The 17,389-nt window shown below is 33.1% G+C and overlaps 2 protein-coding genes and 2 non-coding genes across 4 annotated transcripts; 2 read left to right on the forward strand and 2 right to left on the reverse strand.

The window, feature by feature from the left end:
- The first annotated feature begins 5,807 nt into the window (after nucleotides 1–5,807).
- Nucleotides 5,808–9,987, forward strand: LOC108482065 (nudix hydrolase 10-like). Its single transcript, XM_017785169.2, has 9 exons — nucleotides 5,808–6,038; nucleotides 6,660–6,848; nucleotides 7,160–7,225; nucleotides 7,402–7,539; nucleotides 7,644–7,721; nucleotides 7,818–7,868; nucleotides 7,963–7,997; nucleotides 9,256–9,364; nucleotides 9,531–9,987. Exons 2-9 carry the CDS (start codon nucleotides 6,660–6,662, stop codon nucleotides 9,738–9,740), a joined length of 876 nt encoding a protein of 291 aa, XP_017640658.1. The 5' UTR covers nucleotides 5,808–6,038; the 3' UTR covers nucleotides 9,741–9,987.
- Nucleotides 9,988–12,697: 2,710 nt separating this feature from the next.
- Nucleotides 12,698–16,949, forward strand: LOC108481230 (extensin). The gene is made up of 2 exons (XM_017784391.1): nucleotides 12,698–12,885; nucleotides 16,520–16,949. The coding sequence occupies exons 1-2, from the start codon at nucleotides 12,698–12,700 to the stop codon at nucleotides 16,947–16,949; spliced, it is 618 nt and encodes a 205-aa protein (XP_017639880.1).
- Nucleotides 14,343–14,435, reverse strand: LOC128281762 (small nucleolar RNA snoR20a). The gene has a single exon (XR_008272028.1). It is a non-coding gene; the product is annotated as a small nucleolar RNA snoR20a (small nucleolar RNA).
- On the reverse strand, nucleotides 14,493–14,573 carry LOC128281754 (small nucleolar RNA snoR64a). The gene has a single exon (XR_008272019.1). It is a non-coding gene; the product is annotated as a small nucleolar RNA snoR64a (small nucleolar RNA).
- Nucleotides 16,950–17,389: the final 440 nt, after the last annotated feature.

A 17,389-nucleotide genomic window follows, 5' to 3' on the forward strand; every position in this document is an offset into this window, starting at 1 on the left:
TACAAATATACAAAACAAATATACTGCATTTAGGGTAGTAGATCCAACACCTTGTATGGTCCAAAGTAACAAAAATATTTAACCATTTTCCTAAATTTTAAAAGCTAACCTTAAACACTTAATTATAAATTAAAACATTTGACAACCACTTATAAAATTATATTCCTTTACCATATTCTACCTTCAATCCTTTGTTGGGTGAAAGACTAAGTTCAATCGAAGGTGAACCAAAGTCTTTTAATTTAGATATTTTTCGTGGGAATGGGCTTCTAGAAGTGCTGAAGCATCAATTGTGCATGAAAAAATCCACTAGTAACCATAAATAGGAATTAAGGTTACAAAAAAACCTTATTTACAAGTAGATTAGAAAGTATAATACTCATCGGATTGTATAATACTTTATGTTTAACAATGTATGAGCTAGTTCATCCTATATTCCGTCAAAGAATGACCTTTATAAAAGAACTGGACCTTGCATCATTATATTTTATTAGAGGCTTCTACCAAAGCAATGGGCACAATTATATGATGAAGTCCAATGATACACTCATATGACAATGAAACTTATGCAGTGTGTAAATGGGGTGTTGAGGTCCATCCAACATTTGCCCATTACGGAATTAGTTAAATTGACGTATTATTAGAGCAACACACCTTGGTTTTTCTAAAAGAAGCATATAGTTGAGATGATATAATTGGGACACACCATTTGTGAATATGAGATGAAGAGACTCACGACTAATGTCTATTGTGTTTCATAATATTCCCGTGACTTGTTGAAATTTAAGGTTAAGAGACTAAACCTTCACTTTAGAGGTTCACTTTAGGAGGTATTACATGGTTGGTATAAAGTTGATCTTAAAGGAGGTTGGTGCAATTGTGTGCATATTCAGACAGGGAGGTACTCATGTTGCATGTTTAGCATTAGATGCAAGAAGGTGCATCTCGATATATCAAAATATATTAATGACATTTTTTGACTTGATCATCTTTTGGAAAACTTATAAATGTCATTTTCAATTGCTTCCAAATTGAGTGCACTATCTGTTGGGGATTGACCCGGTTAAGCAATGAACAAGTAAAAATAATGGAAGAAATTAAGAAATTGAACATACAAATTTAACGTGGAAATCCCTTCCGAAGAGGATAAAAAACCATGGGTAAATATAATTTTACTATAATGGAAAAAGAACGAAGAGTACAAAGATGAAGATAAAAACTAAACCCCAAAACCCGAAAACAAAAAACCCTCAACACAAAATTCTCCCAAAGTCTTATGAGTTCTAATCTCTAATAGGTGTATTTTTTAAGGTTATAAAAAAGCGTATTTATAGGTTAAATTCATAAGTTAAATAATAAAATAATCTAGACTAATTAGAATTTTGATTAAAACAAATAAATAAAGTTTAACTGGATGATTATTTCTCAAATTTGATTGAAATATGAGTCATACTCAACAAATCTCCACCTTGACTCATATTTTCACAACGCCATCTTTGCCAAAGCCCGCCACGGGCCTATCTTGAACTATGTAAGGAATTAAATGAGTTGAATTTGTGCTTAGAAACTGGAAGACTTTTAGCCTTTGACTTGTACACTGCAAAATCAAAACTAACCTGGGTCTGATTTTCACAAACACAGTGCCCTAACTTTTCAAAACCTGCATCCAAAAGAGAACCTTTTTTCAACAAAATGATCATACATTTCCTCTCCTATGACCAAGTTGCCTATGCTCCAAAAGAGTTAACTTTGACTCCATAGCGGACGAGGGATGTTCGATTTCACCAATCATTGTAGAACCTTCCAGAATATAAAGATTGCTTGTTTTTTACCTTTTAACAAAACGAGAGCCCCACAAGACACCTTAATGCCACTCGACTCGATGTTGATTCTGCAACCTTTCGAGACTACATACCTAACATCTGAGAGTGTCCTAATTGTCCCATTGTGCATCCTACTTTTAACAATATCAATACCAATTACCTTACTAGATCAATCGTTTCCCATGCGCACAACTCCACCTTCAATCGAACTGTATGTGGAGAGTCATTCTCTATTGGGACACATGTGGAAAGTACATCTCAAATCTAGGATCCATTCGGACGTAAGCTCAGAGCTTTCGCTCGTTGACACTAACAAGAAATCGTCACCGCTTTCGTCGGCCAAATTAGCAACAACTACATATTCCTCGTTACTCTCAACAGCCATTTTATTTCGTAGTTTATAACAATCTACTTTGACATGAACTAACTTCTTACTATAGCAACACATTTTGTCTCGTTTCTTTGATGCTACTAAAATGGAAGCTTGCCTATCTGCCTTGCTATCCGAACCAAACTCATTGTCGAGTTTGTTTTTACCCAACAAATTACCCATAACATCTTCAAACAAGAGTTTGTCTCTGCCATAAATCAAGTTATCCTTGAAAGAGTTGTATGAAGGGGGTAAAGAACACAAAAATAACATAACATGATCTTTATTGTCAATCTGAACCTCAATGTTATTTAAATAATTTAAAAGGATAATGAATTGACTAATGTGATCTCTAAGAACATATTTGTTCATGCGAAACGTAAATAGACGTTGTTTTAACACTAAACTGTTAACCAGAGAATTAGTCGCATAAAGAGTTTCTAACCTTTTCCACAAGGTGGATGAGGTCTTCTCTATCAATACCTCATGCAATTCCCTATTTGCGTGGCACAATTGGATTGCAGACAAAGCCTTTATATCAAGCTCTTCCCATTCTAACTGATTTGGATTCTCGGGCTTCTTCCCGGTAATGACCTTTTTCAAGCCAGTCTGAACTAAAATTGCCATCATCCGAACTTGCCATAGATTGAAATTTGTGACATCATTGAACTTCCCAATGTCAAACCTTGTTGTTGCCATCTCTGAATAGGCTGATCTACGAAAATTAAACTAACAATGATACAAATTATTGGGGATCAACCCGGTAAGAAATAATGGAAGAAATTGAGAAATTGAACACACAAATTTAAAGTGGAAAAACCCTTCCAAAAATGATAAAAAACCACAGGAAAAGATAGTTTTACTATAATGACAAAAGAACGAAGAGTACAAATGTGGAGATAAAAACTAAACCCTGAAACCTGGAAACAAAAAACCCTCAAAACATAAACACAAAATTCTCCAAAAGTGTTATGAGTTCTAATCTCTAATGGGTATATTTTCTAAGGTTGTAAAAGAGCCTATTTATAGGCTAAATTCATAAGTCAAATAATAATAAAATAATCTAGACTAATCAGAGTTTGATTGAAACAAATAATTAAAGTTTCACTGTAAGATTATTTCTCAAATTTAACTGAAATAGGAGTCATACTCAATACTATCCAATAAACTCAATACCATACTGCGTTGTTCCAAATCCAAAACGCTACAAACCTTCAAAAGGTCACTTTAAATTAATCCAAATATGCATGAAAATGAATGAATGAGAGGTAAGCCGATTAAAATAGTACTCATGATGTAGAAACAAATACCATGACAAATACAAATGTCCATTGTGCATGCAAATAGTTCAACTATCTTGGTTGGGGTTATGGGTTTCAACTTGTATTCGATACATCATTGAAATGAATTGTGCTTTCACTTGATTTTTGATTTGCCTGTGTTAAAAATAATATATATTTTTTGCAATCAAAGAAATTAATTAATCTTGTATTTGGACGGTAATTGACAATTAGGATAAAGACTTATAAATTCATGAATTTGGAAAAATATAAATTCAAGTTCATTTATCCATTACTTTGTTATTTGTGAATGGAGCGATAGTTAAAATTCTTATCAGACATTTGTTTGGTATGGATTCAAACCATGTTACTTCCATCCTCTACCCTTAATATAAAAAATAAAAATCTAAAAACAATTTCCATATTCAAGACACTTAAACGTTGTACATATTTATCAAGCTTGGTCCATTTATTTAGAATCCAAATTAAATTGAGATTAATTGTTTAATATTTTAATAGAGAATGTTGAAAATAAAAAAAAAATATACAATTACTTTCAATTAAACAATTTTTTTACATCTAGAATAAAAAATTTAACCCTAAATCTTACCTCAAATAATGGGTATATTGTATCGCAGGTCACTCTAAAATAGCATTGTTCCTATTTCGGTCATTTTAATTTTTTTTTGTCAATTGAGTCATTCTAATTAAGATAATTGCTCGAATTGGTCACTGCCGTTAAAAATTTCGTTAATCCACTAACAAATTGCTGATGTGGTATTTTATTTTTTACTTTTGACTAGCTAGGGGCCTCTCTGTAATTAGTCCAAAACACTTTTTTTTGTTTATTTGCAACATAAGACTAAAATTTGTAAGTTTTATATTTTTCCTTCTTCTTATTTGTTTTGTGAGAAAAGCAATCGAGAAAAAAGACAATAATTTTGACTATTTTAAAACAACCTAACCCCACTTTTATAGAGGACAACTAGTAAACGCCGTTACTAAATAAACAGAAGAAAATAGTGACTAAAATAGGAATGTAATTATTTTAGAGTGACTTGCGGTGTAATTTACCCTCAAATAATTAATGGCTTCTTAAATGCGTTTTGCACCTCAATGAATGTCAATTGTATGGTAGGTTTCGTCATGATGGGACCTCAACCGAATCTTCTACAAGCTCCTTGAACAAGATCATACCTGAGTGTTCAAGTTGGAGGGGAAATTTTGTGAACTTCAATGTGTATGCCATATTAAAGATCTGTGATGTAGTTGAAGGACTTGGACACAAAACACCTGTGCCAAATTGGTATAAGGACTGCACTGAGCTTTGAACGCATCATCCGATTGCAAATGTAGGATCATATGAAAATGTTAGACACTCTAAATGGGTGGGTTAGGATAGATAGCCAATTCGATAGGCTCCTTGACAATTGGTGCACACTTTCGCACTCGGACTCACTATTATCAACTTCGACAACTACTCTCAATGTGTGGGTTGGGTTAAGCTGACTATGGGATAGGCACATCGACAATTGTTGCACACATTTTCACTCGAGCTTATTCATGTAAAGTTCAATGATTGTTCTTTAGTCGAGGTCTTGAGATAACAAGATATTAACCATCATGATATAAAATCGATAAACAGTTAATCCTAAACCAATCCATATACCTTATATCCTTATGGAGCTTGTATCCCTAGATTGAGTCATCGATGATGACATATTGATGACGTCTATACTAATCTTGGATATATTATTTACATTCATCAACCCAATTTCTTTCCAAATGGCCTATTAAATCTCTATCTTAAAGTGTATCCATGTTCATAAGCTGTCACAGATTGGTGGCCACATGCTAAATTGCCGTAATACTCAATCACTAAGCTGCCATTCAACAATATAGAAACATACAACGGGCATGTAAACCCTCTCTAAGGTGTACGTTTCCTCGGCGATATCTCTATATACGAAGGCATTAGTCACCTCAACTTGATACAATATCCATAGAATCTACTATATAAATTCAGATTATTTGTGTAAACTCATGATTTGATACAAATTTATTCAAAATCTACAAATATGTTAAAAGGCAAAATATGTCGTGAAAGTTAAATAAAAGTATGTTTTTTATATTTTGGATAAGATGAACATTCGCATTTGAATCCATGGGAGGATGCAAAACCATTCAATTTGGCCCCTGTGCGTGTGTATGACACGTAAGAAAAAAATGAATGAGGGCGGCTGAAGTTGAGGGTTATATTACGTCAGCATCCACTTCATCGCACCGTAGTTTTCCCGGCATAAATGGCATGCTCCAACTCTTTACCTCACCTATAAATAATAATAATAACAACAACTCGCTAAAGCAATAACTGACCACTACGCAAACTTTTCAAACTCCCTCTAATTTTTCTTCCATAAGTTTCCCCTTCATTTTCCATTTCAGTAAACCAGAAACCAAATATTTGAATCTTTTTTTGTTCTTATTTTTATTATTTATTTATTAACACTGTGATTATACGTTACCTACCTTCAAAACACTCGTCTCCGTTCGTTGTTTTTGCAGGTAAATCTGACTTTGATTTGAATTTCATGATGAAATTTTTTGCGTTAGGTTGTGTTAATTGCTCATAATCAAGAGCAGCTTCACAGTCTTTTTTTTTTTTGAAGAATTTTCTTATTGACCTTTTTTGAGTGACATGTAGTGGTTAACTCCATTAGAGATTAAAATTGTCCCTTCATTGTCTGGTTTGTCACAAAGAGTACGAGTTAATAAGCTTCTTTCAAATCTTCTTTTTATTTTCCCGAGTCAGAAACTTGTGAAAATATGTGGCCGAAAAGAGTTTCAGTATTATTGTTGTTATTATTACTATTTTATTTGCTTGAATTGGTTTAAACATCTTTTATTTTATTGGTTATCTTAGTAGTTGAGCATTAACTGCTTTTATAACCTTATACGCTTATGTAACTGGATTAAGTGATATCATTTACGTAAGCATGATGTATGATATGTGTATGGATACTGTATGAACTTATGTATCTATGAAGGAACGTATAAGTGTTCACATGATGTATGTGTGAGTGTATGTATTAACAATTTGATATCCAAAGAATTGGATTTCATTTATTTTTGTATCTTATTTAGAAATTGAATTTGAGAATTTGATATTCATTGATTGTTGAACAGATGTCGGTTTCGATGGACTTAAGGGAAGTAGTTGGAAGCCAGGTGTGCGGAAATGGAGTTTGCAATACTGAATTGCTTCCTGCTATCAATGATGGCCATGGAGGTGTCATTGTGGAAATGAAAGAGCATATGGATTCTCAAACCTTTGTTATTGTGCTCAGAGCTTCCATGTTGCAGTGGAAGCAACAGGTGTAATAACTTTAGATGAATATTTTGGTTATTGCTTTGCTGAATTTCCCTTAGAAGTAAGCTGAGATGCTTGCTTAAAATTGAAGAATGAGCTTGAAATGTGCAAATTCTCCTTATTTGTTAGCTTTCTTAATTTTAATGGAACCTGAGTAGGAGATAAATCTACTCTTTAATCTTTTTAGCTAACCTCTAATTTTGAAAGTTTATCTAGAATCAACGGTTTTACTTAATTATGTCGCTGTTATTCTACAAGGGCTTTAAGTTTGTTAGTTTTAGTTTTTCAGTGTAGTTTGTTATTCTTTATCATGCAGGGTAAAAAGGGAGTCTGGATTAAATTGCCTATTGGACTTGTGCATCTAGTTGAAACTACAGTGAAGGTAACCTATACTTGTATATATTATGCAATTACACTGTTCAAACTAGTAGAATAAACTTTGAATGTCTGTTTCAGCTTTACTTGAATATTGAACTTTGATATTGTGAACAGTTTTATCCTCTGAGCTTGAGACTTATGATGTCTTGACTGCTTTGAAACACATAACACTGGTTTTAGGAGGGGTTCAGGTACCACCATGCTGAACCAAGTTATCTCATGCTCGTTTCTTGGATTCCTAATACACCTAACACTATCCCTGCAAATGTAACACACCGAGTACGTGTTGGTGCAATTATCCTGAATGATAAAAGAGAGGTTCTCCATTACCCTTTATTTTGTTCTAATTTGTTGATGCGCCCCTTTTTTTTCTTCCCAGATTCATCAACCTTTTTGTCTCATAGTTGCTTCTTGGCTAATAGGTGCTCACAGTTCAAGAAAAGAGTGGTCGATTTCGAGGAACCGGCATATGGAAAATTCCTACAGGAGTTGTTGATGAGGTATGTGGCAGTGTGTCATGATGAGGACTTTTTACATCTGCTAGAAAATTGATTTCATGTTGCTATTAAATAACAAATGAGCTCTTCTACACACAGGGAGAGGATATTTTTATGGGAGCTATTAGAGAAGTAAGAGAAGAAACAGGGGTAAGTGATGAATGTGTAAAAATATATGTTCTTCTTACATATAATTTAAAGTATTAATGCTTTCGTGTGACCCACTATTTTTGTCCTTTCCCAGGTTGACACAGAATTTGTAGAGGTCCTGGGGTTCAGGTATGGTGTTTGCATGATTAAACATGTCCTTTTGCCTTTAAAATTGAGTGATCTCAATAGTTTTTAACCTTCACTTGAACATAAAGAACTTACGTCACATATATTACACTAATTCTGCTATGCTTCCCCTCATAGCTCCATGTTTTCTTCAAACCAGTTTTACGATTTGTTGATTGGGGGAAACACAGATCCTCTGCTCCTCGAATTAATAGTTCTTTAAAAGGTTAAGAGAAAAATTAGTTTTTCACTCATATTATATATACAGAAGAAAATGCACTCTTGATAACATTTTTTTTTTATATTTTGATTCGGTTTAGTAAGACTTGGGAGTTGACCAATGGCTGTGAAAATGTGGCTGTAAATCTAAAATCATAGGCATGGAAAGATTCGGATGAAATACTGGTTTCTGTTGTGAAAATAATTCTATTCTATTTGAATTTTTTTTTCAAAATTTTAAATTAATCATATTTGATTTTTCGAATTAATTGAATAAATAAATCGAGTTTGAATAAATTAAATTTCAAAACTCAAGTAATTCGAATAATTTAAATAATAAATTAATGTAAACATCTCTTAAGTGCTTATAATATTGAAAATCTGTAAAAAAATTTAAAATAGTTTTAAAACAATATTTATAAATATATATTAAATATTTATTTTCCAAAATTTTATAAATATATATTAAAAATTAATTTTTTAAAATATAAAATGCTAAATTATATATATTTTAAAAAATTAAATGATAAATTTGAGGTCTTAAACAAGTAAATTATCAAATCTAATTTTATGCTACTAATTATCTTGTTTTTAAAAATTTTTCTTTTATCTTGGAATTTAATTATCTTGTCAACAAAGTTTCAGTTAGTTAAATTTTTTATTTAATTTAAAAAATTTATTCGACTCAAATAAAATCTATTTCACTCAAGAAAAAATTCAAATCAAGGACAATATAAAAATAAAAATAAAAGTTGGGCTGATATTTTTCTTTTAAATGTGGATGCGACAAGCATTTTAGTACAGTATTTCCAATGAGCCTAAATTTTGGTCATTAGCTTTTGCGAAAATACTGCTTTAAGGTTAACGATACTTAATCCACGGACTCTACAATTCATGCTTATGTATTTGAATTTCTCAGGAGTTTTTTATTCTTTGTTGACATTGCTTTTCCCAGATTTATTAAGCTTATGTTCATCATCAATACTCCAGCGGTTCAGCCTTCACTAAATTCTTTGTTTTGACATCTTGTTCTTAAATTCAGTCAATCGCACAAGACATTCTTCGAGAAATCAGATCTATTTTTCTTATGCATGTTGCGTCCACTATCTTTTGATATTCAGAAGCAAGAGCTGGAAATTGAGGCAGTTCAGGTACAACTTATTTGTGTTGCAGCGTATCCTATTAATTCACTAGCTAGATCTGAATAAAGAGAAGATTTAAGTGTACGACCACTTTTCACAGACCTGATACATATAGTAGGCATGCATTTACTAGACACCTTTCATCTTATATGTTTGCCCTTTTTGTTTCCTTCAGTGGATGCCGTTTGAAGAATATGCAGCTCAACCTTTTGCCCAAAAGCACGAGCTTTTCAAATACATTAACGAATTATGCTTAGCAAAGGTAGACAGAGACTATGCTGGGTTTTCTCCAAGGCCTACATTATCAATGTTCAGCGACCAACCATCTTACCTTTATTTGAACAACAAGGATCTGGACAAGTCAAGGTCTGCTAACAACCCATAAATGTAAAATTGGGTTGATGGTACCATATCATCTGCTAGCCTACTTTATTCCTTCTTTATTTATTGATCCCTTAATTCTCCATCCTCTTTCTGATAAAAGAAAGGGTGCAGCCGTGACCAAAAATTATCAGTTATTATCTCTTGTATAATTTGACCATTGATTATATGCGTTTTGTCATCCTTATTGCTGAATATTTTAAAGAAATTATGAAATTATAGATATAGATCACCCTTTAAACATTGATTAATCAATTGAGTTAATTTAGTCCACGAGTCATAGGTTGTATTCCCTACAGAAAACAGACTTTTAGCGGCGCTTTCACTATATGCAACGCCGCTAAAGACCAAGACTTTTAGCGGCGCTTTTATAAAAATGTCTCTAAAGAACAAGACTTTTAGCGGCGCTTTTATAAAAAAACGCCGCTAAAGACCAGGACTTTTAGCGGCACTTTTATGAAAAACGCCACTAAAGACCAGGACTTTTAGCGGTGCTTTTATAAAAAACGCCGCTAATTTACCCAGTTTTGCCATATGTATTTTTGCACCTATATCCAACCCTCCTGCAATAAATTCAACCAAAAACAGCAAATATACCATGAAATCCAACCAAAACATGCAAATTTAAATAATACAAAATTATACGAAAAATATATTATATAAATTGTTTATTGGTCAAAAGAATATTGGTCTAAGGTCATATCCCAATATGTTTTACATATATATATAACCTTAGCTAATCCAGTAAATATCTGCCAATATGTTTTACACTTTCTCCGGAGAAAGTGTTTATTGGTCTGTGCCAAAGGTAAGCCGTGCCCACAAACACTTTCTTCTCATTTGATGCTTTGTCCAAAATACACCATAGACGATTCTTGATAGTCCTATTAACCCAACGACCCATGGCTTGCCTGAGTGTCCTGGTCGTGAACCCAAGTGCTGCTATTTTCCTCTGCATGAGCCATGACTCTCCATCACTAGTTAAGATCCCTTGCCCCAAAAGATCATGAAATGCAGCCTGCCAATGAGGCCCTCTGGGGTAATGATCGAACCGGTTCTGGAGAATGTGCTCAATGGTTTTGGGGTGACAAGTGACAGTGTAGAACCCATGCTTGTGAGCCAAAAATGGAACAGGAATATATTAAAACATTGCTTTACACTAAAACTAGCAGATTATATTAGAACATTGTTTACCTTAAAAATATGTATAAATTAAAATCAACTAAGGCTAAAATACCTGAGGAAGTGCTTTGACACAGCTGCGATAAGTATAAAGCACGCACTGATGTCATCTCCTTCCCATCCTGGATAAGTGTGTTCTGCCATGCCATCAAATACAAGATCAAAGACTAAAACAAAACACTAAAAAGTTTATCAAAATTTTGCAATTAACTTTAGACTCTAACTAGCTTGGTCAAAAAATAAGTATTTATGCATATAAGCAAAAAGGAGAAAAAATAAAATAAATTGACATACAAGCTGATTGAGAGCTTTTGTGTCCTCTGTAAGAGCAGAAACGATAAGCAGAAGTAATCATGATGTGGTTCATATTTCTGTCCAACTTCATAGTGGAGAACTTGAAGAACTTCTCCATGCTCTGTAGATTATGAAATTATCCAACTCATCAGAAAGAAAAGAAAAACAATCAGCCAAAAGAAAGAAGCAATAATTGGAAAAACAAGGACAATCCATTTAATTGCAAAAGAAAGAATGCTGACAAGTAAACCAGGAAGTTTATCTTACAATGCAACTGAACATTAGCATTTTGAATTCAAGCAACATATATCAACATTTTCAGTTTCATTTATGAATTTAAACAATGTTGAAAAACATTCACTTTTGTGATAATTGATGGATAGAATGAAGATTCAGAGGTCTAGTGCTTTACCTTCCAATAGAATGACGACTTGACATAAACAAACACAGAACTGGTAGGCCAATTTGCACAAATTTATAAAAAAAAAAAATAGTAACCAAACCTTGGGAAAAATGTAGAAGTTCGACATCTTCCAAAATCATAGTTCTTGTACTTGTCTAGCTGTAAAAGTTTAAAAAATTCCATTGTAATAAACTGCCCAATTTACATGTATAAGAAAATAAGGAACTATCACAATGAATATCTTGGGAAACATCTTACCATAGCTGCCATTCCTTTGCTTGTCAATATGTATCGAGCATGAATCAAACCATAAAGCATCTCTGCCGCAGATTCAACTAATTCATTTTGCTCTTCTGTAAACATATCCCTTATCAATTTCAACCCAAGACAAATTTACCCATTGTAAGAAAAATATATAAATTTCTATCATATGAAATTCAAGATCATATGATACAAAATGAAAGGAAAAGCAATTTCATTTATTTAGACAATAATAAGGATTTATTTATAAGATACAAAATGTTTTTCATGTGAATTTTATAGTTTATGTTTAATTAATAAATACAATATATTTTATTAGCACTACATCGAATATTTATTAGGAAATTGAGATTTCATATTATTCAACAAATATCGTAATCAAACATAGTTATACAAACCTTTGCCTATTACTAAAAACATACAATTATATATACACTATGATCAAAACCTCAATTAATTTGTTACCATTGGAGAGAAACTCTAATTCTTTACCAAAATACAAAGCTTTTTTTATTGAGTGAAATGAGGAAATAACATTTGAGAGTTGATGGAAAAGGATGTAGGACCATAGTGTGGACCCTTTTGAATACATATATATAGAGAATAAAATTCAACACATTATGCAAAGCAAAGCAAAACAATCTAGAATCAATGTGAACACAACAACTTCCCCTCAAAGAAAATTCTAAGACTAACCAGCCACCTAAAAGGTCCCCTTCCGTAACCTCATTCTTCAGCCTTAGCCACCAATTTTCAGCTCACCCTTCCCTGTTTTCAAATCCTCTCCTGAAGTCCTTTACCGTATCATCCCTTTTTCACTAATGAGTAAACCACCACGCTTTGATTTGCTCCTTGTGTTACTCTTCACTGTCATTGCCTTGGCCTCTAATAGTGTCACCGTCGCTACACCAATAACCCAACAATTCAAAGAAGCCCTACAATTCTACAACTCTCCAGATTGTGCTGTGCTGGTTGATGAAGATGAATCAGACGGTGAAGCCTCCATCTTGTGCTCAGATTAAGCGGTTCATGTGGTAATGACTCTTGACACGGCTTACATCCGGGGATCCATGGCGACTATTCTTGATCATATGAAATTTCTATCATCCACTAATTATTTAGATCCTTTTCTGCTTCGTAACTTACATACAAGTACAACTTGCTCTCTTCACACTTAAATAAGACTTATTTAAAAAATATATAAATTTTAAAGAGGCCCTCAACCTTATCTTTTTCCTTGCTCTCTTCACAAATTGGAAGTCCTTAGTTTGTTATTTTGGCAGCTTAAGGAAAATGAATACATTTAAAAAAGGGAATGTCTGTGCTACTCACCACTTTGATTTTATCCTAACCCAAAAGGAATAAACAAAAATGCCACTAAAACCAACTATAATCATTGTTTATACCGAATAAAAGCAAAACAAAGTCATCAGATGAACCAAAGACAGCAAAGAGAGAAGAAAAACTAACCCAAATTCCTCGTAGTTGCGTGAACAATGTGTCCCGTTTCCAGAGCAGATCCCCATGAAGAGGCCATCCACATGATTTAATGGGTCATCTTAACTAAACAGCCAAAAACAAATGATAAGTAGATAACGAAACATCTCAAAAATAAACAACAATGTATTGAGGCCAACCATCAGATCAAAATTGAACAAAGCCTCTTTCAAGTCAAATGTTATCAAAATACAACTCATCAATGATTAGAAAAATGAGGCCACATTTGCTGCAATTTCAGAGTCACATCATACCAACCATTGACTATAAATTATAAAAATTTTCATTTTAATTTTTAAAATTCTCGATAATGGATATCCTTTAAAACATTCTATCAATTTAATGTTTATCCCTATAATGTAAAACAAGATTATTATAAATCAAATTCTGGATGGCAAACCTCGACATTCAAAATGTTGAACAAAGCCCTCAGATCTCATAGCTATATCAGGTCATTCGCAGTATTAACGAATTGGTTTCCATTAAAAGAATTTACCAATCATCAGCTGTGAGAAAAAAGAGATGCAAGAATAAGAGAAAAGAAGGATATAGAGAAATAGAGAATTATAGATAGAAACCAGAGAAGATAGAGTAACAGAAACAGAAGGAGAAAGAAAGAAAGATTGAACAGATGAAGATAGTAAATGCTCTAACACGAAAATCAGTCCTGCTCCATTCAATGAGTTTTCCATCACTGGGCAAATATCCACTTGACTAAAATTTAATTAAGTTTCAATGTCTGTCAAAACCTCTGTAAATCGAGATTAATACTCTGAAATTCATCTGTCTAAACACCACATTTAAAAAAACAGAACAAAAACTAAAACTCGCTTATGCGTGTCGATATCAAGATCTCATCTAAAAAACTCAGACAGGATAAGCGATTCAAAGATTTCTCATCATAAGCAGATGAACTGAAGTAAAACTCTTAAATAAGATAATATGGATATTATTTTGTGTTTAAAGAAAGCCTCGAGACCGTCCTAGTTCATGAGTTTCTACAAATTCATACAAGATGAGATAGAACGCATTTGTAAAATCTCAAATAGTTTCATCATTGGCTTCTTTCACAAATTGCAAGAAAAAGATTAAAATCAAAATAAATAAAGAAATAAAGAGGCATCAGATCTTCCTATTCAAATAAACGAAATCATAATACTCGATTTTGAAATTTTTCGAGTATTATTCGATTCGAATGTTCATCATTTGGCCTCCATTTTGATAGAAAATAAGTAGTGCAACGTTTAGTAACAAATGGAGAAAACAAATGAACAATTTATCGAAAAAGAAGCAGGTTGATAATGAAAAAACCTAGAGATCAAACAGATGGCTAAAGAAACTAAGATCCCAACGGTAGATCCCATTTTGTGACGGTATAACGATAGATCCCAACGGCGGCGCAGATGATTGAGGCGGCGTCGATGCTACTGCTGCTTCTTCAGCCATTGCTTCTACTAATTTCAGGTGAAATTTTAGGATTTCTTTGGGGAGGGGGGAGAGAACCGATTTTGGGAAAAAGAAAGGAGGGAAAAAAAAGAGATTTTGGGATTTCGGGGGAAGGGCGAACCGATTTAGGGAAAAAGTTTGGCATTCTGGGTAATAAAACGGCACCGTTTTGGGTAAGATTTTTTTCGGCGTTTTTATATTGCTTATCTTTTGTGGCGTTTTTTATAAAAACGCCGCAAAAAATTATTTTTTTTACACAAAATGGTGTCGTTTTGCTCTGTTAAAATCTATTATTTTTTTAATATATATAAATTTTATCACTATCTCTTAAATAATTTAAACTATATTGATAATTTTAATATATTAAAACAAATATTATCTTTTATAATTATATAAGAAATTAATTAATATATAAATTAAAAATCAGTCATATACCTAAAAATAACTTTAAAATTATTTTAATTAATAGTATTTTATTTTTTCATTTTTGACATGTGTTTTCTATATTTTTACTTTTAAAATTTTTCTCAATAAAATCCAAATGTTGCTTCAATTTTCCAATAGTAAACCCTAAACCTAAACCCCAAACTATAAACCTATATCCTAAACCCTAAATATATGTATATTACAAGGGATAAAAGTAAGTAAAAAAGAATCTTATTACTTACCTAAACCCAAAAATAATTTGATTTTTTGTTATCTTATCAAAAATCCTAACTCTTAAACCTTAATAGCCTAACCCCTAAAACCATGAACAAGATTACGATCCTAATCAGTAAAATAAAAACCAAAACTCTAAACCAAAAACAATAAACATTATATCATAAACCCTAAACCCTTAAACCATGGACATTAAACCTTAAACCTTAAACATTATATTATGAACATAAGCTTTTACATTAATATCTATGTATATACACATCAACATCTATATGATGTTTTTTGGAGTTTAGGGTTTTAGGGGTTATAGTTTAGTGTTTAGGGGTTTTTAGGATTTAAGGGTTTAGTGTTTTAAGAGTTATAGATTAGTGTTTATTATTTTTTGGGTTCAGGATTTTAGGGATTATATGACTTTTAGCGGCGTTTTCCCAAAAGCGCCGCTAATGCTCTGTTTTTTAGCGGCGTTTTGCCAAAAGCACCACTAATGCTCTAGTTTTTAGCGGCGTTTTGCCAAAAGCGCCGCTAATGCTCTGGTTTTTAGTGGCGTTCTGCCAAAAGTGCCGCTAATGCTCTGGCTTTTAGCGGCGTTCTACCAAAAGCGCCGCTAATGCTTTGTTTTTAGCAATTTTTGTAGCATTTTTTTGATAAAACGCCGCTAAAAACGCCACGCCCTATTTTCCTGTAGTGATTGTGAGAACACAAATCAAAATTATCTTTTTTGAGTATTCACAAGTCTTTTAAAATTGTCATCTTCAAATGTGTCTCTAGAGATACAAACTTCGGATCCATCTAAATAAGTTAAGCTTATAGAGCACCTCTTCATAAAAATGACAGGTGGTGTGCGAAGCGGCAAAAGACCCGGAATGAAGGAAAAAAAAAAAGGATGAAAGACAACAGCAAAACCTGCAGTAAAAGCCACGGTTTATAAAGTGTCTTTACGTTTTGCAATTCCATAAAACTCACTCGTTGTCAGATTCTTTCCCCTTGACTAAACAATCGGTTTCTTCTTTTTTTCTGAAGCGAAACTTTCTTTAGTCAAGGATTCCAGCATTTGTCATCCTTGTGGCGATTTGGATATCAGCCTTCAACCTTGATTACATGGTTTTAGGGGAGGATTCTAGTGCACTCTTGCCATCACCATCTCTTTCTGGCTATCCTTCGTATGGAGCTCCTCCATCACCCCAATCTTTTTCTGGCTATCCTTCATATGGAGCTTCTCCGCCACCACCACCACCCTCGTCTATTTCCACCTATCCTTCATATAGAGCTCCAACTCCGCCATCACGTCCAGCTCAAGCTAACTGTCCGCCACCACCAGTTCCAGTACAGTGTTGCCAGTACCCCTACCATCCAAATCCTAATGAATACTACCAGCCTGTTGATGACCATTCACCTACTCCTTATTCACCCCTTTCCACCTTTTCCATTGTAATATTTTGCTGTTTTATTCTAGCTCTATCTATGCGCTAATTTTTCTTGTTTTGCTGTCAACAAGCACAGAAAATCTCTTAAAAAGGCTTGTAGTTGTTTTGCAATAAAAGACATGTTTATTTTCATTAGATCAGGTTTCAGTCTTTTGAGCATGCATGTAATGAATTGATGGTGTTGTATGTGTTTCAGCACTGGAGTTGCCTTTTTCTAATAATTGGTTTGCGGTTTTTGCAAGCATGTTCGTGAGAGATAGAAATAGAGAGAATCTTGAACTCTCGTTATGCAAAGCGTGAGTGTCTAGTCTCTGCCAAGTGAAGGAGGATCTTAGTTTCTATTACTGTCCTTTACTAACTGACCTTTCTGACCTTTTCAAACCCAACGCAAGGACTTGAAAAAGAAAACTTTATATTCCCAAATTATGGATTCACACATTTAATGTGTTATTTTATATAAATTTTAAATATTTTAGACTTTTTTCT

Source organism: Gossypium arboreum, chromosome 1, assembly GCF_025698485.1.
Source record: "Gossypium arboreum isolate Shixiya-1 chromosome 1, ASM2569848v2, whole genome shotgun sequence".
Taxonomy (NCBI): Eukaryota; Viridiplantae; Streptophyta; class Magnoliopsida; order Malvales; family Malvaceae; genus Gossypium; species Gossypium arboreum.

Excerpts from the sequence above, each read along its gene's own strand:
- LOC108482065 (XM_017785169.2), top strand. The coding sequence starts at position 6,660 with ATGTCGGTTTCGATGGACTTAAGGGAAGTAGTTGGAAGCCAGGTGTGC. Across the intron at positions 6,849-7,159 it reads TGTTGCAGTGGAAGCAACAG|GGTAAAAAGGGAGTCTGGAT; the intron begins GTGTAATAACTT and ends TTTATCATGCAG. Across the intron at positions 7,540-7,643 it reads TCCTGAATGATAAAAGAGAG|GTGCTCACAGTTCAAGAAAA; the intron begins GTTCTCCATTAC and ends CTTGGCTAATAG.
- LOC108481230 (XM_017784391.1), top strand. The coding sequence starts at position 12,698 with ATGAGTAAACCACCACGCTTTGATTTGCTCCTTGTGTTACTCTTCACT. Across the intron at positions 12,886-16,519 it reads GACGGTGAAGCCTCCATCTT|GATTCCAGCATTTGTCATCC; the intron begins GTGCTCAGATTA and ends TCTTTAGTCAAG.